The sequence below is a fragment of the Netta rufina genome, assembly GCF_964035555.1.
Source record: "Netta rufina genome assembly, chromosome: 1".
In the NCBI taxonomy this organism is placed as follows: domain Eukaryota; kingdom Metazoa; phylum Chordata; class Aves; order Anseriformes; family Anatidae; genus Netta; species Netta rufina.
The window spans coordinates 79,034,447-79,055,654 of record NC_140123.1 but is presented as its reverse complement, the minus strand read 5'-3'; the positions used below and the strand labels follow the sequence as shown (position 1 = coordinate 79,055,654).

Genomic DNA, 21,208 nt, shown 5'->3' with positions numbered 1-21,208 from the left:
TGTGTTTTATATCTCCTGCAAGTTTGTTGAGGGTGCATTTTGTCCCATCATCTAGGTAATTAATTAAGTTAAATAGTGTAGGTCCAGTATCAACCCCTGGAGTGCACCAGCATTGCCTGGCCCCCAGATGGACTTTGTGCTGCTAATCACAACTCTTTGAGTACAGCTCTTGCTCCAGACTTGCCCACAGTTTTTAGGAATCTGGGATTAGTGATCAGCAGCCTTATCAGTAAAGACCAAGATGAAGAAGGCATTGAGTACCTCAGTATTTTCCATGCCTTGTGTAACCTTCTCTTTAATCTTACGACATTGTCTGGCAAAAACTATCACATGTGAGAACCCCAGGTTTCAGTTCCTAAGTGACAATGGAAACCCTGTAAGCTTAAATAAACACAATTACATGTGTTAAGGGATTTGTTACTATACTACAGAATGCAGGACATTTGTATACTGAATGGTTACATGCTACAGTACCACATCTTATAACAAAGCAAATATCTCCTTTCATTTCACTATTCAGCTACATGACATCTGTTACTTTCTCTGCTGCTAGATGTAGAGCTGTATGAGAACTCAGTAAACGTAAGTACTGCCAACAAAATCGGTCACATTTCCTTCATTCTCAAAATTATCTTGAAAGAGGGTTATTGGTGAGTTATCACTTTTTTTTTTTTTTTTTCCTGGTCATTTCTATTTGTTTTTAAATGTCAAAGGTGTAATGGTGGATTGGTGGATTTATAATCATATGAGAACAGAAGGCACTTAGTAAATGATCTTATAAAATGACATCTTACCATATAATTTACAGATTTTGAGCAAAGAGCCCAATTTTCTCTTAAAGTCACTCTGTTAGTTGTGGGTTTAGTAAATGTGCATAAGAAACATGGACCAAATGAAGTAAAAAAAAAAAAAGGAAAAAAATATATCTAAACACTGAAGTTTGCAATGTTTTTACTATTTTGTCTATTGATTTTTTTTTTCCTATGGAAGTTGATGTGATTATTCCAATGGGAAGAGGTTGTACAGGTGTTGTATGTCTTAAGGAAGAAGTGTTGTTTAAAGAGGGCACACCACATCACGTTTTCCCATGAAACTTTTCTCACACTCACTCCTAACTCTATCAGACTTTTCTTATCTAATAGCTCATTTAAAATGAAAGCAGTAAAATTCTATGAAGTAAAGCCAAGATTTGTGAACATAATCTAAAATTTTTCAAAGGTAAAGAACACATTTATTTTGATTTTATTGCCTAAAATCTCAAAAGAGTTGATATAACCTCTACAAATTTAAGCCAAATATACTTTATAATCAAATCTTTTTCACTGCCTATTTTCGTCACCTAGAATGAACAAGCAAGCAGTCTAGGTGCCTTTCAGGTACATTTGAGATTGTCAAAGTCATTTTTAAGTCATGAGAAAAATGCCTGTTTCATGAAAGTACTCAGGCCAAAAAATAACCCCCAGGTAGCTAATGTACAAATACACCAGAAAGAAGGTGTCTGGTATTCTGACAAGCAAACAAGATATCATTATTGTTCCCTGCAACTCCCTTCCCCTGCTTTCCTGTACGGTGTGTTGCTGTTGCCAGATGATGTGACTCTCCAATAGACTGTCTTCTTAATAATGCCTGACATTGTAATATGTCATACCCCTCCTGTGACTTCAGGGCACTTAATGGTCACAGAAAGTCCTTAATACTCATCTGCAAGAAAGCCTGAGTACATTGAATATCCACCTATATTTGCTTTGGTATACAGTTTCACACCTCCTGTACCAAAGGTGCACTGCTGTGACCTTGCCACCATCTGGCTGGAGAGTGAATCCTTTCCTTGTCATCTGCCAGAGTGGGCAAATCCATCTCACAGTCTGAGGGAGTACCACTGTTGACTGGTGAGTGCTGAAAGCTGTAAGCTGAGACCAGTCCAACTGCTAACTGCAGCTTTTGATTAATATTCTCAAATTTGGTTAACACACGACCCCAAAGCTTTCTTCATTTGGCAGGTTCATGAAAGACTTACTTTTACTCTTTCACTGGACATCATTCTAACCACAACTAACCATATCTATATTATCACGTCCACTTCGACTCTGTGTATTTGATACATTTTTTCTAGGCTGCACCTGGCAGCCTTTTGCTCTTCAAATTAATTTCAGCCTTATTGCTAAAATGTCTATGTTAGGAAAATTATAATCATACTGCATTTGGCAAATGCATTAAACACAGCACAGCCAGCCAGTCAAAAGAGGTGATTTTCCCACTATATTTAGTGTTGGTTCAGCCTCAGCTTGAATATTGTGTGCTCCGCAAAACAAAAAGTTCTGGGCTCCACAACACAGAAAGGCTGCTGAGGTCCTTGAAAGCATCCAGAGGAGGACAGCACAGCTGGCGGCAGGGCTGGAAGGCATGTGCTGTGGGAGGAGGCTGAGGACACTTGGGCTGCCCAGCCTGGAGGAGAGGAGGCCCAGAGGCAACCTCGCTGCTTTCCGCAGCCTCCTGAGGAGGGGAAACGCAGGGGGAGACGCCGGCCTCCGCTCCTGGGGCCCAATGGCCGGGCATGGGCATGGCACAGAGCTGCGCCGAGGAGTTCAGGCTGGGCATCAGGAAATGTTTCTTTGCTGTGTGAGGGTGCTTACACACTGCAACAGGCTTCCTGGGGAGCTGGGTGCTGCCCCATGCCCGTCAGTGCTCAAGGCGCGTTTGGACAATGCCTTTGGTAATGTGCTGGTCAGCCTCAGGCAGCTGGACTGGTGGTCTTTGGTGGTCCCTTACAACAGAACTATTCTATTCTAGTCTAATCTAACCTATATAAAAGACTTAAAACAATGCCTGCACAATTGTCAGTTTTGTAAGGCAAACTAAAATATAGTTCACGTACACAGAGACATATGGGTACACATACAAAGAACTCTGGGCAAAGCAGAGAGGCATGGAAGCAAAATTAGAGACGATGAGCCAGAACTCTCTCATGGAATTAAAGTGAAAATTTCGGGAATCTATTAAGAATCTTAAAGCCAAATCTTCCACCTTTTTGTTTAAACAGTATTTTTTGGTCAACCTTCTGACTTTGGCACATGTGCCAATGGAACAAGTGCTTTGCCATTATCCTGGATAATCTATTTAATTCTGTATATCAGTGAGAAAGCTGAACTGAACTGCCTTTCTCCTCATACCATAGAGAGCAGGATAAGGATGAGGACTGTTTGAAAAGATTAAAATCAATCCCTTCCGAATGTAAGGATAAAGCAGGGATCCAGAACCAGGACCATAAGGCAAAGTGAGGGGACAGTGATCGCACTAGGGACTGGGTGTCCCCTCATCAGTGGCGTGGGGATTTCACATCGAAGCTTAAATGAGGGAGGAGAGTGAAATGTGATTGAGGACATACATGCTGACCTGAGCACGGCTAACACAGATACCATAACAGTAGGGTAGAGCAGCAAGATTTCTGAATGTAGTTTTTTAAGTTGCCAGTTCCGGAAGCAGGTGGGGTTTTACCAACCATTTCTCCTCCACCAAACTAAACAGCCTCCAACATCCAGCACAGTCCTCATGAGACCAAAAACAGCCAACTCCCATGGAGGGCTCTGCTTCTGCAGCTGCAGTACTACATGTATCTGAATTACCACTTCAAGAGCTTCACAACACATCTCTTCATGGCCCTGCAGGCACATCCTTGTAAGTCAGGCAGCAACACCGAACTACTGCTGGGACACCACAGCTTGCCATGGTCATAAGGCAGGAGCAAGTTATTTATCCTTCAAGCTTCCTCCCTCCTCAGAGTGAAGCAGGCAAGGTAAGGACTGGAAAAGTGTTATCAAATGTGTCTCAGCCAGTCCTCTGGCCAGGGACCATGGATACATGCCCAAGGAAAGAAAGGGGGCTTTGACGCACTGGAAAAATTCCCCTGAGTAGTTTCAAGACCCCTGTCTTGAAACTACTCCAGAAGCAGATCAGTTTGTACACTTGTTTTCAATGTTTTGCCTAAATACGTACTTCAACACCTGGTGAGAAAAAGCTCATGATTTAAGAAGTTTACTTAGGTTTCTGTTAAGAAAGCAGGAACCACAACACAAGTGGTCTTTATTTCAAGTACCTAGGTGAGCCTCCTTCTCCCTTTCCCTTTTCTTTTGCCTTTAGGCAAAACCAACATTTTCCCCCACCTTTCCTCCATCATCTCATTTGTGTCTTAACAGCAAAGGAAATATATCAGTCATAAGAAGCAAAACTAATAACACCAGGACAACATAATCACCCTAAGGCTTGAAAATCGAGGTGATGTTTATTGTTGGGAAGTGATGCTTTTTCACTAAGGACATTATTTTTCTATAGGATTTCTGTGGGGCACATCACCCTAACTCCCTAAGTATAATCATGCCAAGAAAACAAATTAGTCCTTTTTCTTTAGATGTGCTCACCACAATCCAACATTACACAGAAATTATTATGCTTACATCAATTTTATTATTCATTGATGGCAATTGTATCTATAAAACAAATGAATAAAATAAAAAAGGAACCTCACGAGGAACCTCTCAGGAACCTCTGCAATATAGCAATTGTATGGTACTTTGCCCTGATGCAATTTACTGTGGGAAAAAAAAAAAAATAATAAAATAAAAACAAAATTATTTTTCTGCTTCATCAAGCTAAAACCAACACACTCTGTAAGTTCATCTGTCATATATAATAACTTAGCTTGCTGAGAATGCCATGTCTCCTGGTGGGAATGCAGCAACAGTTTTGTGTGCTTACTCTTGCATCTGAATACAGAATTGTATTCTGTGAAGTCAATATACATATACATTTATGAACAACAGGATAAGGCCAAGAGCTACAAAGACACTGACAGATCCAGAGCCAAATCTGCAGACAAATTTAGGTGCCTAAAGCCTCTAGGAGTCTCATGCCCATGGATATTATTGAGCCCAAATACTACCAAGTAGTTAAAGAATATATTTGAGCAATGCCACTTACTGCAATGGTATATGTAGAGTGAAGGACATACAGAATGCTCTGCCCAAAGTAGGTAACACAGAACCAGCACAAAAACATTACAGTTAAAGGAATGCCTTAAGTACATTTTTTCCCTAGTTTTCGTGTCTCTGCCTATTTCCAGAAGTGCCCATATAGGTGCACACACACTCATATAAATATACAAAATGGCATCAAGACAACTCTTCTACATCAAAATTTAAGCTGCTTCCTTCATTTGTTTAACTTCAGAAAACATTTGAGCAAAAATGCAGCCTTACAACATTACCTAGATATAAAAAGGGCACGTCACATTCCAAAATTGAAAGCTTTTCTTCAGTAAAATACCACTGGAGACTTACAAGACAAATACTACAGTGATTGTCAGATTCAGGTGATTACAGAATGAGTCACAGAAATAAAAGGTCTCTGAGGTAAGTAGAGCTAAAGCCATCCATATATGCATTGACATAGTCTGAGGTCAAACAGTAAGCAATCAATTTTTGAAGTGGTATGTGAGTTTTCGGCTGTGGGACTATTGCTGAATGTAACAGAAGTCATGCTGCTAAAATCCCATCAGCACATCACAGGAGGAAAATCCCTGATAAGATGCACTTTTTGTGCCTTAAAGTGCCTGTGAAAATTGTTGGATTGGCATGTTGGATTGGTTCCTTACACTGAAGGAACGCCTCTGTCCTCAGACCCAGTGCTGGAAGAGGAAGGTGAGTCTCACGCTACAAAACCTCTTCAGCTCTGCATTTGGCATTACAGGATAGTCCATATGACGTGTTCATTCTTCCCTGCCTCTTTCTGCTAAGGCTGATAACAGAAACGTATTACTGTCAGCTTTGGGGTGCAGTGGGGTATTTCCATGCAGGTTATCTAACAGACACCACACGAACAATTTTCAGGCACTATTTCATTTCACTCCCCAAACCAGGAGCTCAGAAGTGAAAAGCCTTTTAAACAGTTGACATGCTCCTGATTTACCCAGCTAACCTGAGCTAGTCTACAAAGAGTATGTAGCAATAACAGACACAAGGGATCACATAAAGGCATTGGAGCTGACTTTCACATAGGCAGTTTGAGGGCTGCTACCAGTGCAGTCATGGCAGGTTGGAATTCACTGGAGGCCAGTAACCTCAGGCATTATAGTTCCTGCTGAGCTCTGTATCATCTCTATGTGGCACAAAGCACCTCTGAGCAAATTACTTGAAAGCTAACTGAGATATTTCTACACAAGCCTGTCACACTTGTGACTGAGTGCAGCCAGTCCCAAAGCTAAAATCTTGCATGTGCAAATGAGTCTGTGGAAACAAATTTAAAGAAAAAAAAAAAAAAAAGTGAATAAGAAATCTTTGATCCAAAAATTTCCTAATGGAACTAGAAACCTGCACTGCAAAGGTACTTTAGTATGTATGCCAACTTTGAAAATATTCAAATAAATGCTTTAATTCTTCATATGTTCTTTTTTTTTTTATTTTATTTTTTTTCTCTGAACTCCCCTCTCTTCTCTCACATCTTTTCATTCTGAAGAGTGACCAGCGCCTTACTACAAGGCATTTACATCTGAAGTCTTTGTTCCTCCAGTGCAAGGGAGAAATGGGTACTTTCTGGTTAAATTGAATTGTTAGCTTTTCTTATGGGATGAAAACATCCAGGCACCTACTTGTTTTGTTTTGTTTTGTTTTGTTTTGTTTTGTTTTTTATCACCAAGTAATTTTCACTGACATGAGAAAATGGAAAGCAGAGGCTCTCACCCTCACTGGGAGCAGGTAGCAGAGATGCTCCTTGCACCTGGTTCTGAGAAACTGCTTGCTTGCTTTGCATTAATGAAGACAGAGCTCTTTGCTGCTGATCAGCATGTGAACTGCCTAATGTGTTCAGAGGCCTGAGACACACCTTAACGTGGTTAAATAAAATATGGTATTACATCTCTAGTCATGAAATCTGCATTCCTGCATAGGGTCAGTCAAACTACTCTTGGGTAATCTTATTTTTAATAATATTTTACAAATTCACTGTAGCCAACTCATCTAAGAGACCACACGGAAACACAAGATAAAAAATATGCACTGAGAGGAGAAGGCAGGAGGAAAGTTCTGCTTAATGAAAAAAAAAAAAAAAAAAAAAAAAAGTAATAATAATAATACAGAAATTCTGTTAACCCAGTCTAGGCTTTTATTTTCAGTCAGAATTAACTGCTTTATGTTCTGCTACTCACCTCAAAACATTTATTAATAATAATAAATGGTGCTTTATTCCTTTTTCTCTAAATATTTCTTCCTTTGTTCCTTCTCTGTGATTCTGATCTTGTACCACAGAAATTGATGGAAGCTTAGTTATACGTGTCAATAGGTACGGTCTCAAATATAGAACTTGGTCAATATCACTGTCTGTATTCAGAGAGGTCTCAGAATATATTTTAACTCCCTTTTTATTCTTCTGAGCCTTGGACATTTACCTTATTTCATAATTCTGCCAGCTTTTATTTTAACATCTCCCTAATGCTCCTTGCTTTACTGTCAGAAGGCATATGCAGGAGTTCAAGAAAAAGAGCAGTTTGGTTGACTAACATTACTGACCAGACATTGATTTATTGTCGCTAGGGAATTATGCACCAAATGATGTATGGGATACAGATGAACAACGGGATTTAGACAAATGGAATGGCTCAGGCATAGGGACAAATGACAACAGAAAAGGTCAGGAGCTGATATAGATGGCAATCTGCAACTGGTCACAGACAAAACCACATATATTCACCACACCTAGAACTAACATTTTTCTTTCTGTTTTTAAACATTTCAGCTGTTGGGAACTCCAATTTTTTGACCTCCTTATAGTTCCACTCATTTCCATACAATCTATACAGAATATTACTCTGAACTTAATTCCTCCCTCCTGACCCATCAGCTGTTCTGTTGTACCTTTAGCTCAGTCTCCTGTACACTCTCTTTACAAATCCTGTATCCCTCTGAGAACCTGCTATGTTGTCTCCCACATCCTGAATACCAAAAAAGGAAGTGCAAGACCTCCTTTAAGCCCCCTCTATTCTGCCCTTGTGAGGCCTTACCTGGAGTACTACATGCAGGTTTGGGGCTTTCAGCACAAGAAAGATGTAGACATGTTAGGAGTCCAGAGGAGGGCCACAAAATGATCAGTGTTGAGCACCTCTCCTATGAGGAAAGGCTGAGGGAGCTGGGGCTGTTCCGCCTGGAGAAGGGAAGACTCCAGGGAAACCCCACTGTGGCCTTTCAATACCTAAAGTTGTGTTATAAAAAAGACAGAGAGGGACTCTTCACTTGGGTAGATAATGACAGGACAAGGGCGAATGTTCTTAAACTAAAAGAGGATAGATTTAGATTAGACTTTATGAAGAAATTCTTCACACGGAGGGTGGTGAGGCACAGGAACAGGTTGCCAAGAGAAGTTGTGGCTGCCTCATCTCTGGAGGTGTTCAAGGCCAGATTGGGTGGGGCCTTGGCCAACTTGATCTAGTGGGTAATGTCACTGCCTATGGCAAGGGTATTGGAACTAAGTGGTCTTTAAGGTCCCTTCCAACCCAAGCTCTTCTATAATTCTATGATTAAGGCACTTCTTGGATGTCTTTAACCAGCAATTTTTCAGTCATCAAGGAACTCTGTATATAAAATGGCTGGAAGAATAGAAGTGGAAATGAGAACTCTTCGCCGGCCTAGAAAACAAGCATCTTATAAACTGGCTGGCTTACTTTTTTTTATTAATGCCAAATCATCTGTAGTAAGGAAATTATAAGCTCTACTATGCAGGATGTTCACTGCATCACTGAGAGGACCATGACATGGTTTAAGAAGCTCAAAGCTCTGCTAACATAAAGTTCATTGTAGGGTCAAAGTACAATCTTTTTACAGTTTCTACAACCAATATCCATGTTAAGTAGGAGTCTATTATAAAGTTGTCCACATGAGACCATATTCACACTGAGGAGTTTATTGTATTGGCCTATATGGAGTCTGTCCCTAACTGTTTCCAATTTTGATGAGTCTACGAAGTTTTTCTTATACAGGAAAAAATAAATAAATTAAATATGTGTGTGTGTGTGTGTGAACTTAAGAACTGTTTTTAACAGATTGTTCAGGCTTTACCCCATGCAAAACCCACTTCAGAAGTGTGAAAAAAAAAAAATAATAAAAAATAAAGTAAAATAAAGTAAAATAAAGTAAAATAAAGTAAAATAAAATAAAATAAAATAAAATAAAATAAAATAAAATAAAATAAAATAAAATAAAATAAAATAAAATAAAATAAAATAAAATAAAATAAAATAAAATAAAATAAAATAAAATAAAATTTTCAGGGATAAGGAGACAAAGAACTGCAAAGTCATTCTCAGTATTATGGAGCCAAATGGCTGCAAAATTCTCCCGGATTATTATTTTTAGGATGGTTCCTATAACCAGACTGACCAAAGGTTTTTAATACCACAGACTTCTCCATCTGATAGGACATCACAGTCTGCAAAGGACAATTGTTGCAGTCTGAAGTTCTTATGTGGAGTGGCCACATGTGCATTGTGGTTTGTGCATGAATTTATGAATAGGCAACAGGCTATATTCACATCCTGACCGAAAGCAGTTTTCACATCCTTTGTTGGTTTGGTCTAATTCATGTAATTTGCATGCATCTCTTCAACAGAGTGAGATATTGCTTTACATTTCAGTGTGAGAGGTTATAGCAGCACTCCTGCCAAAGTGTTGTTATTATTTTATTTATTATTTAGGACTTATTCTTTATTAAACAAACTAAACAGCACAAGAAGAAGCAGCAGTCGTGATAAAACGGTTTTATAACCTAAGATGAGACATGAAGACAACACACATCGGGAATGTAGTCATTAGAGACAGCCTAACATAACAAATGTTTATCTGGTAAATTTTAATCTTAGGTTTAATCTTAGGTCCTAATTATGTTGGTTTAAGGAAAGCATTTGGCCTCTTCTCTGCTGTATTTCCTTAAGTACAAAAACAAAGGAGATAACATAGACAGGTTCTTGTGACAGAATAACTTTATCAATTGAATATCTGTCACTATTCTTCAAGGGAAAGTGCCCACAACTCATCTAGTCTTGGATTCACCCAGTTTCTTCCATGTATTCCTGAACTTTGGAGAGATAGAAACACAAATGTAGGGATATTAGCTTTCAGAGAAGAGCATCATAACACTGCTATTCTTCCCTGGACAGGCCACTGTTAGCTGTAACCAACAAAATCTTAGTCCTGAAACAGGTAGAAGTAGATGCAATTCTGCTGCATTGGTGGTATTTCTGAGTCCTCCTCAGTAAGGTTTAGGTATTTCATTCAGTATCCACAGTTCAAATCATTACTCTGCAGCATGTAAAATCTTTGAAAGAGCAAACACAAATTTCAGTCCTTTTTTAAAGGAGTGAAAGGACTTTCAGTCCTGTTTTAAAACACAGTCAGCTTTGCAGCTAATAACAAGACATTGGGAAATACCATGCAGAAGGAGTTATTTCTAGGATCTTCTGTGCATACCTCAGATTGAAGGGATGAAAACTTGCACCTCCTAAGCTACAAGTCTATGAGTTTCTTGGGACTGCAGAGGGAAATCTCTCACTGTCACCTCATATTGATAATGGATGGGATTAATCCCAAAGTGCAGCTATGGTCACTTTTTACAATAGCTAATAGGTGCAGATGGTGTTCTGAACTCACCTTATTGTGCAGCAAAGCACTTAGGATTAAATATTTGGAGAAAGAGAGAAACTGAATTCATAAAAATTTGTATCTTAGCTGTCAGAGTAATTATTGGGAAGAGTGAGAGAAGTGTTGGTTTCCAATTCCTGTCCTTACAACTTTTTCTGTAACAGGTACTTCAACAGACCACAGCATGAGATGGTTACAACAGTCACGTCTGTGCACTATATCAAAATGGTCAAGACTCTTAGACAACCAGCTACAAGGTTAAAAAGCCATGTTCCCCTCACATTTTCTCCCTGGACTAACTGAGTGCTTGGTGATCTCTTGTGCTTTCTAGAATTGTAACCTTTATATTTCTCTATGCTTTCATTTTAACCATGGATTTTGTCTAAATGAGATCGGCAGATAGCTATTTATGCCAGACATTGCATACTCTTCATTTGAAAGCTGGGTCAGACCCGGTACCACCTTGTCTGCATCATTTAGAGGGCTCTTCTCTGCAGACCATTAAAATCACTCATTTCTGTGAAAGACTGTGAAATGCATATTTGGAAGCTGAAGTATCAAACATGCATTTTCTGATGACTTAATCAGAGTTTTATATTCATATTGGAGGGTGGGGAAGATTAAAATAATGAATCTGCCTAATAAATCTGCATATTTCTGCTTTATGTGTACATATTCCTAGTTACTGTATCACTGTATGGAATAGATTTTGCAGTTTACAAATGTTATATTTATAGTAAATCAAGTGTATATGTTTTATATATTCTATATATAAACTGAATGCTATTTAAGACAGATGAAACATAACAAGACACTTAATTACTGACCCCAAGGCATTGGCTTCAACTACATAAGATATTTAAATCTAAGCCCGACACTGGAAATAATGAAAATAACACAATTAAATTAGAACATGGTGAGAACAATAGTGTCTCCTGTTTAGATATCAAAAGACTTTGGATCTGCTTTAACATTTGTTTATCATAAATCCACTTGGCAGTTTATGCAGCAGCAGACCAATAGTCCATGACTACTGCCAAATCCATTGATACCTCTTAATTAAATCACTGGTACTGAAAAAAAGCAACACACCAACACAACATGAATGACCATGGCTAACCTTTCAAATGTAAGATACCAGGAACAGATCCTTAGCCTGGAGGTCAAGCAACATTGTGTTTACACTGCTGCAACCTCACAGCCTTTCTGACTTGCTTTGGAGGGAAGGAAGCTATTTGGAGGAAGCTCAGAAAGAGATTCAGGGAATGAGCAAACACATAAGCTGTGTAGGTAGTCAGGGAGTCTACCCGAGCTTGCTGTCTGGCCCCACTTGTCTAGTAGGCTTGACATAACCTAACTAGCTATAAAATTCCCATAGCCTGCTGATGTTCTGGGAAAGAACATGAAACTAAAAAAGATGGGGAGAAGGACAACTTCCATAGCCCTCTTTCCAAGGATTTATAAAAGAAACACAATTGAAAGGTTTCTCACATAATTGCAGTGGAAAGGTTTCTGCATGAAAACATGCATATATAGAGCAGTGACAGAACATCAATTTCTTAGCTACATTTCTACAGTTGAAGAAATAAAACAAACAGAAATAATCAACCAATCAACCAACTAAAAACAAAACCAAAACAACCCCCCAAAAACAAACAAAACAAAACAAAACAAAACAAAAAAAAAAAAAAAAACACAACACACCGATATTCTGTGGATAGGATATCCCCATATAGCATCTCACATAGCATCTACCTTTACACCTTTACAGTGAGAGGCCTGCTTCAAAGATGAAAGTAAATCATAAGCATACCTCCCTAATAACAGATATGCACACATCTCAAGAAACCTGTGTTTAAGGAGTGTAACAGCCTGGCTGCTTCCAGAAACTGGCCATGTGTCTTCCCTCTGCCTATAATAAAACTTCTGCATATGCCCTATCATGTGCATCAATAGGGTACACTTCCTTCCTTTCCGATGTCATGCCTGATTCTGATTTGAGCTTCTACTGGATGTGGCCTTTTGAGCCTCAACTCTATAGAAAGTAGCCCAATGTAGAATACTCACTGCATCTGATGCTATGGGCAGTGGTTGTTACCAACTAAAGTCTGGCATTGGGAAAGTTGTTAACCACTGGAGAAAAAAAACATGCCAGCTCCGTGTCTATGTCATGCATATGTTTCAGCCTACTAATATATTTATAGGTTATTTTTCCAACAGGTATTTATTGTGAAGCATATGTTTAGATTAAGGTAAATATCATCAGACAGTGCCTCATCTTAGCATGTACATAGAAGCTGCTTTTATGTATTACTCCTGATGTCATTCATTTCACCCTTAAATGTCATTCAGTGGTTTCTATTCATGCTTTTTTAAATATTTTATTGTTGGTCAACTTAGGGGCCAAACAAGCAACAGGCTTGAATGCATGGGAAAAACTGACCCTTGGTGCCAAGGAGTTATAGTATTAAAGTGCATAAGCCATTTTCTGTAACAGTTGTCAGGCTAATTTTCAGTAAATGACTTAGTCCGTGCATTTATTATTCAGATGTAAACCCACTGACTCGGCACGAGAATGGCATTACACCACTGTAATCACAGACTAATCTTTTACAGCTACAGTCACTACATGCCCAAACAGCATCCCTCCAATAAGACTTCTGAGTTCAAAAGCAGCAGCTTTTGAGCAAGTCGGTTCACACTGCATTGCACCATCCAGTGATGAGGATAATGTTGATGGGCACGCTTGCTACACATCTCCACTTAATTCCATAAAAATCAGAATATTCTTCAGAAAGAAAAAAAAAAAAAAAAAAGCCGGGGGGGGACGACTTAATAGGAAAGAATGCACTGGAAACATAGAATTAAACTCAATACAAAATAAAATTACTCTCATCCTCATTATTAAGATTTTCTGGAGATCTTGGGGACAAATTCCCCATCTCTCTCCAGTGCATGACAGCCATTTAATTCTTAAAGTATTAGGCATAAAGGACTTAGTAATGCCTATGGGTAATTAGTTTTCTCTGTCTGATCAGTTATACCTTATTTTAGATTTTAAGTGATTTTAGAAGATGAAGGTATTAAAACACATAATTTATTATCTTCTGGAAGTCAATACTTGCCAAGGAATCTTAAATTCAAGCTGACTTTCCATCATCTTTGCATCTCATATTGTGATTAAGTGGTAGGTTGATCCTGTGTACCATGGTATTGCATATAGTATTCTTGAGGAAGCTTGAGGTGAATATATATGAATCTATGATATCACTTTGCCATCTCTACTTTCTACCATCACAAAACTACATTCTTGGCTAGTGCTATAACACAAGTGCCCTGCACTACTTCAGGTTTTGTTGAGGAAAACGAAGTGAACAATGGAGAAAGTACAAGACTTCACTCTGATTTTTGTTGTTGTTGCTTTTTACCATTAAATGTATATATCGTTGATATTAATCACACAAAAAGAACATCATGCAGGTTCACTTTTTATTATTTTATGTAAACCACACTTAATTGATGTTATAATTGAAAAAGAAAGCAAATCAAGTCATAGGACCCCAAGTGTATTTTTGCTGTCAACAGAAGGACTCTCAGGAACTTCAGTTAGTATTAGCTTGTAGTCTTCGTATTTACATTTAAAAGTATTCCCTTCTGTATCCTTACAGAAATTATTAGGCTATTCAAATTCAATAAGAGATAAGTGTGAGATGGAAAAGCATGCATTAAGTATCTGACAAACTGATTAAAGAAAGGCAATTTTGAGAGCATCATTCTGGCACTTCATCTCTGAGAGCATCATCTCTGGCTGATCATTGGGGCGACAGTTTCTCTAAGTCCCTGGTTGCTCTGTATCTGACCACAGGCTGTGTCAACAAGAACCAGAAATCATTCTTTGTGTTCTCCAATGGTTGTATAAGAGAGAAAGATAGGAAAAGAAAGGATCTTTACTATACAGCACTGCTGGGAAGAAAAAGATATAAGAATAAAAATAGAAAGAACTAAGCAGTGATATGTGTTCTTGATGTCTAAACGTTTATATATTCATCTGTTGCTCTCCCAGTATCTTCCTGAATGTTCTAACTCACAAGAGGCAGTTAGGCAAAAGCAGTAACTAGTGATGAAATGCTTTATCTGGATAAAACACCTTGTTCCAGTAAGCAACATTTTCCTCTCTTTTTAGAATGTGTAGACTTTATTTCACAGAATAATCAAATAGGTCCTGTTTTTTTTCTGTTTTCCAGTAATTCAGACTAGTCATAAAAATACATTTAATTATTCTATAATCAGTGGTATAAGATAAATGGGTTCTACTCAGTTGCCTTTCCAAGAATATCAGACTTTTCTGACATTTTAAAATGCCTGGTGCACTAGGAGAAAGATATATAACTGGTCTAAAGCAGAAAAAGTCAGACAAATGCATGAGTAGTGAACACATTATCTTCATGCAGAATGTCTCTTGCAAGTCACAGAAAATGGATATTAACCCCAGACTATATGCAGAGTCAGATATTTTACCCCTAGTTTAAGCTATTCTTCCCACAGATATCTTTTATGCTTAAAACTTCTTGCCTTAAAATCCCCCCCCAAAAAAAATTATAGCTTGGGTAATCTTTTAATATCTCATACATCAATAGAGTTATGTTACTTAAAATATCAGTATTGATTGTACAACAGAGCATATCACCAAAGAAAAAATAAAAAATACAAAATCTCACACAGGCTAATAAATGTTAGAAACTGAAATAATTTGTATTAAGGTCACAATAAAGATTAGGTACAAAATAAGTAAATAAATCTTTATAATACTTAACTATAAGCAAGATAAATTTATTATGACCTCTTTGCAGCTGTGCTCTTATTCTTTAAAAGGAAAAAATGTTATACAGAACATTAAGTATTTTTTATTATTTAAAAAATCTACAAGACCTGGGCAACTATAACATAGGTATGCATCATAATGACTAATAAAAATAGTTATCAGCTGAAAAGGTTATCACTTGTGCTGTGAAGTTCAAACCCAGATGACTTAGCTCTCTAGTTCACAAGAAAACCTTTTATACCCCTCACCACTGAGAGCTCAGAGATGTGAAGTTATGAAAAAATACAGATCTGTTTGTCAGTTCAAACTGCTGCAAAGTACCACACCGCACTAGAAAGTGACATCATGAAAGTATACATGTATGAAATGCCAGACTCTTTGATATTAAACACTCATAGGTGTCATCAGGCAGCAGCTTCACCTTGAGAACATGAACTATGGGACTTGGAGGAGAAAAGCATTTGTCAAACAGATCAGCATGTACCTTACGTTGTGCACACCATACCTACTCTACCCACTTGAACATCAGGGGAACAAAGCTGTGGATCTGTTTTCTCCTGCCTTTTTCACAAAATGTTTTTAGATGTGTTGGCAGAAATAAAGAGCTATATTTTTATTGCCCTATGCACATGACTGCCAGTCTCACTGATTTTACCTGAGCTACAAGAGATGAAGCAGAAGTCTTCCTTTACTGTGCATCCCACAAAAAGGGTAGGAAGAAGTTCTTAACAATCTCAATTTTCTGCCTTTATCTGCATTATGAAACGTCTCTAATATTCATGCAAACACATTACATGAATGTAAAAAGCTAATGTAATATTACTACAAGCCAATGTGGACCCCAATTCAGGGACTCAATAAACATTTTGAAAACTATTCTGAAATTAAAACTCGGCTGACTAAAGTTTTATTAATTTAAAACCTTTCTATCTGAAAGTCAAACTAGAGTCCTCCTCACTGGTAAGCAGTCAAAAAAGACATTTCATTACAAGTCTTGTACTTGGCACATGTGAAAGAGAGAGAAAATGATCTTTGATCTAAATTTAATTAAACACTTTCCTCATTGACATGTGAGCTCCTTTTTTCCTAACGGTTCATTTGCTGGCTAAGAAATGATTATTTCACTTGTTATCAGTGTTCACAGCACCGCTAACAAAGATCAGTATAGAAAAACGTGCATTTTGGTCAACAAAGCCAATAGATACGAGTGCAAATGTACTTTGGCACCAGATTTGTAGAGGAAATAATAGTTTTATTAATTTTCAAAGTAGAACTACATTCCAAGCTTAGACTTGGCTTAGAAGAGCCTGTTTGGGTGGTATGAGAGAGCTCTCCAAAAACGTTAAATATTTACAATGAAAACTTGTCTCCAGACTCTCTTCATTTGAAGCCAAAAGACATTCTTTGTTCATTTCCACCAGGATTTAAAGGTTTACAGCAAGGAAAACGTGCTCTGATAGTAATGATTGCAAATGAGGCCTCCAGTCCACAGCCTTCTGGAATAGTGGTTGTGATTCTCCTCAACTCAGTCAAAATTTTGGAAGAAAAGGGGGAAGAGGGGGAAGTCATGGAAATTCCCCAAACAGAATATGTTTTTGCAAGTTTGTATGGATCCTGAAAAACTGATTCTTAAAAATGTTACCCAGATAAATGTTGTGTGCATACCCTGAATTCTACCTCCCTGTTTTGGGGAAGAAGATTTTACTTTCTTCAAGTTGAACACAAGCATAGACCATTTTTTTTCAGAAAGAAGAAGAAGAAGCCTGCTATAAAGAAGACCACAATTCATCATGGAAATATTGAAGATAGGCTCTTCATGACTTAAAATTTTCAGGCATCTCAATTGTTTTTAGAGAGGGACCTGGAATCTTATTTCTATGTGGAATTAGTAAGATCTTCAAAAACAACCTCCGGCACCTAAGTATTATTGTCATGTACAGGTAAATTTGAAAAGAGGGTTTTCAAGCTCTGTACCCTTATCACCCACACTGTTCCTCCAGTATTCCATTGGAATGACTGATCTCCATGACAATATCACACTAGAAAGCTGAAGTTATTGAAAAGAGAATAAAAACCCAGACGTAACACCCTTAAAACTACATTTTGACCAAAAGGTAAACAATTAATTTATCAGCAGTTTTAAAAAACTTACCTTTAAAATTTGGTCTGATTCTAGCATCATACCCCGATGTCCTTCCCATCAACTTGTCCAAAAAATCTGAAGGAGACAGGGTCTGTGAGGGGGATTTTCCAGATCTTGAATCATGTTCTTTACAGAAAGTCGTCCTAAATAAATTATTAGCCACCATTAGCTACTATTTAGCTAGTGTTTCATTCAAGTCATGAAGAAATTCTAGCACTAAATAAAATTGTATCAATCCAGTGAATGTAATGATTAATATTTTTATAGAGCAATATAGACTATTTTTCATCAGAAAACTTTAGTCTAGAAATAAAAATGAGCTTCAGGTAGTATGCATGGACACAACTTGCTCTTCACACACACAAAAAAACAAACAAATAAACAAACAAACAAAAACCTCAGCTTTAGGAAATTTATTAGAGCTTTAAGAGTTTAGAAGATAGAGTTTACTATTTGTCTTAATGTATAGAACAATCACACAGGGACTTCGATATCTATTTCATATCATTGTTTTAATTGTATGTAAGCAGTTAAAATGCATATATGTTAACACTGATTTAAGGTAGTCTTAAAATTCCAAACAATAGCTGGCAACACTCACCAAGCAACACTGAAAAATATGTTTGTTTGTTTGTTTGTTTGCTTTTACTGGAAATGGTATAGATTTATTATTATTTTTTAAATGTTCTTTACAAATGTCACCCAAAGAAGACTGAAATCATGCTAATGAATATCTGGATTCTTCCCCAAAAGGGCAAAAAGGTTTCAGTCAGTCATATCTGATATTAGCAGGGTTTTTCTTTAGTTTACTTTACTTCTGTTTTGTTTTGTTTACCAATGAACATCAAATTATAAAAATGATCAATATTATCACCAGCTGGTATTTATATGCAAGCTCTTAGAACACATTTCTGTTTTCAGGTTTTAAGAGCAAACTTCTGGTACCATATCATGCATGTGAAACTTTCTGCACATAACATATTACATATTGCAAGCACCTCGGGTATTTCAAAACAAGAGAATTCACGAGTTTCCCCAGGTCATTCAAAGGGGAAAAGAAACTATAATGAAATAATAATATTTGGTGTGCAGGGGCACAGATTTTATCATAAATAGTATTATCTTTATTCCTAAATGTCATAGTATCTATGTTTCAATAGTATCTATGTTTCAATACAGTCTTTCAGCTATACAAAAAGTAATTCTATCTCCATCTGAACCATTCACTATTTAAATATCTACCCAAAGGGAACTACTCAGTTTTTTGTGCATCTACATGTAAGTATAAACAAAATAGATATACAAGTGAACAACTGAAATTAAAAGCAAATATTAAATCTTTTACCTCTTTATAAAAAAATCAAAACTGTTCAAAAGCAATGATAGTAAATTCTTGAGGTGTGATTCCCTGCTTTTTTCAGGTTCCATATACAGAGGGCAGTTGCTTCTTTTTGCTTTTGTCAGTGACATGTAACTCAACAACTTTAATTTTTTAATACAAAATAGATAATATTTCCATCTTAAATCACAGAAATATTCAGTTAAGATAATAAAAACTGGAAGATTAATCTAGTGCACTTATCTGGGATGATCCTATACAAATTACTTCTGTTTTCATTCTGAATCCACTAGTTATAAGTTGTGTTGTGATCTCGTGTATGCGAACTCATGAATATAATCATTATTTCATTCTGTCACTGTATATATACATCATTATGCATATAAATACACTTTATACATGTACATATAGATACACAGCTGTGTATATTATAATAATGAATCTCAGATGAAATGGTGTTTTGGCTAATAAAACTGACCTGTTTGCCTTGTACCGCAAAAAGTCAATAGCTAAAGCAAAAGCTTATAAAACATTAAAAAAAAAAAAAAAAAAAAAAAAAAAAAGAAAAAGCAACAGTCATATGTACTGATACTTTAAGTTAGCATAGTACTGGTCTAACCCAGGGTTTTCCCAAAATCAGAGGGCTGGCTCTCTAATTTCAAATAACCATGTCCCTGACAAAACTGATTCAGTCATTTCCAGAGCATGAAGAGGAGGGAACCGAAGCAACTTCCTACATAACCTCTGGTGGGAGCAGAGATTAAATTCAGAAGAAAAACTGAAGGAACTGCTTTTTGCTATACTGATAATCAGTAACAATGTACATTTTTCAATCAGAGAAATGGAAAATAGATCACCCAAACTTGATTTTTTGGTGTTTGTTACCAAGCAACGAGTCTGAGTGTAAAAGGGATAGCCTATACAGAATGAACATGAAATACTCTCAATACAGCAAAACAAACTAGGTTAATGTCACGTAGTTTCTTTATAGTTATGATTTCCATAACCTCTGAAAAATATCATCACATAGAACCATATCACCTACCTGAAGTGGTTTGTCTCTAAGAAAAATGCAAACAAGGTTGTCAAAATTTTCACTAGCTGCCGGTTCATTCCTCCTGCTTTCAGTGGTGATTTTGGAAAATATCCCAGAAACGATTCCAGAGAGATGCAGGGAAAAAGTATGCTGGTGCTGCCTAGATTCCCCAATTCAGCAATAGTTTATTTTTCTTGGCAGTCGGGAAGAGAAGGTCTGGATCTCTACAAACTGGGGGTAAAAAAGAAGTGCCAGTCCTTGGAATCATGGTCAGGTCAAGCCTAGGCTCATCTCCAGCAGCCAACACAAAGGAGACAAAGCATCAGACCTGGTCGCTCCCTCGCCTTGATTTTAGTGGGTGAGGGAGAAAGGGGAAAAAAAAAAAAAAAAAAAAAAAAAAAAAGAGAGAGAGGAAGAAAAAAAAAATGAAAAGGAGAGGAAAGAGGAAACCCCACTACCCACAGAGCATCACGCACAGGGGAGCAGCGCTGCGAGCGGTCTGTTGCCGGTGTGTTTTATTCCCCCTTTTTGCTTTGGAAAGTAGTATTTAGGAACGGTGGCGGGGCTAGTGGCTCGGTCTGCTTCTCCCCTCTGTCGGCAGGGAGGGTGGGACGGGTGGAAGGAGGGATGGAGGGACGGAGGGCTGGGTGGGTGGATGAAGGAGGAGGAGGAGGAGGAGGGCGGGGGGCTGCGGGGCACCCCGGCGCCTGTGCCGGAATGAGGCGCTGGGGATTCAGCACTCGGACAGCTCCGCGCCCGTCGCCGCGCATGCGCCTGGCGGCCTTTCGGGTGGGGAGGGGGCGAAGAGGGGTGAGCGCCTTTTGGGGGGGAGTGGGGGGGCCGCCATGTCGCGGCACCGTGCCTCAGGGGCTGAGGGTGGGCAGGAGGCAGAGCGGCCCCCGTGGGGTCCGGGAGGGTCCCTGAGGGTGTGAAGGGGGACTGGGCGCTGGGGTGGCGGTGGGGGAGCGTGAAATGCTGCCTTGCCTCAGCTGCCCGCGTTGTTATCCCTGCCTGCAGCCCGCTCACCGTGTCCTGTGCACCGCCCTGAGGGGGAGCTGCGTGCCCCCGCGTCAGCTCAGGTGGTTCCTGCAGGAAAATCCTAAACTTTCCCTGAATCGGCATCAAATCTGCTTAAACGACCTGAAAAGCAATTCATGGAAAATAATTACAAGCGGTCTTTTCCCCCTAGCCA

At 38.2% G+C, this 21,208-nt stretch overlaps 1 protein-coding gene across 2 annotated transcripts in view; it reads right to left on the bottom strand.

The window, feature by feature from the left end:
- Nucleotides 1-20,093, bottom strand: part of GLRA2 (glycine receptor alpha 2) — a gene marked incomplete at both ends in the record, with an annotated part of 128,339 nt that extends 108,246 nt beyond the window's left edge. For both annotated transcript variants that reach the window (XM_084306171.1, XM_084306170.1), the window contains 2 exons: nucleotides 17,651-17,784; nucleotides 20,026-20,093. In XM_084306171.1, the coding sequence (XP_084162297.1) occupies nucleotides 17,651-17,784; nucleotides 20,026-20,093 (202 nt within the window). The remainder of the gene's footprint in view (nucleotides 1-17,650; nucleotides 17,785-20,025) is intronic.
- Between the last annotated feature and the right edge of the window lie 1,115 nt (nucleotides 20,094-21,208).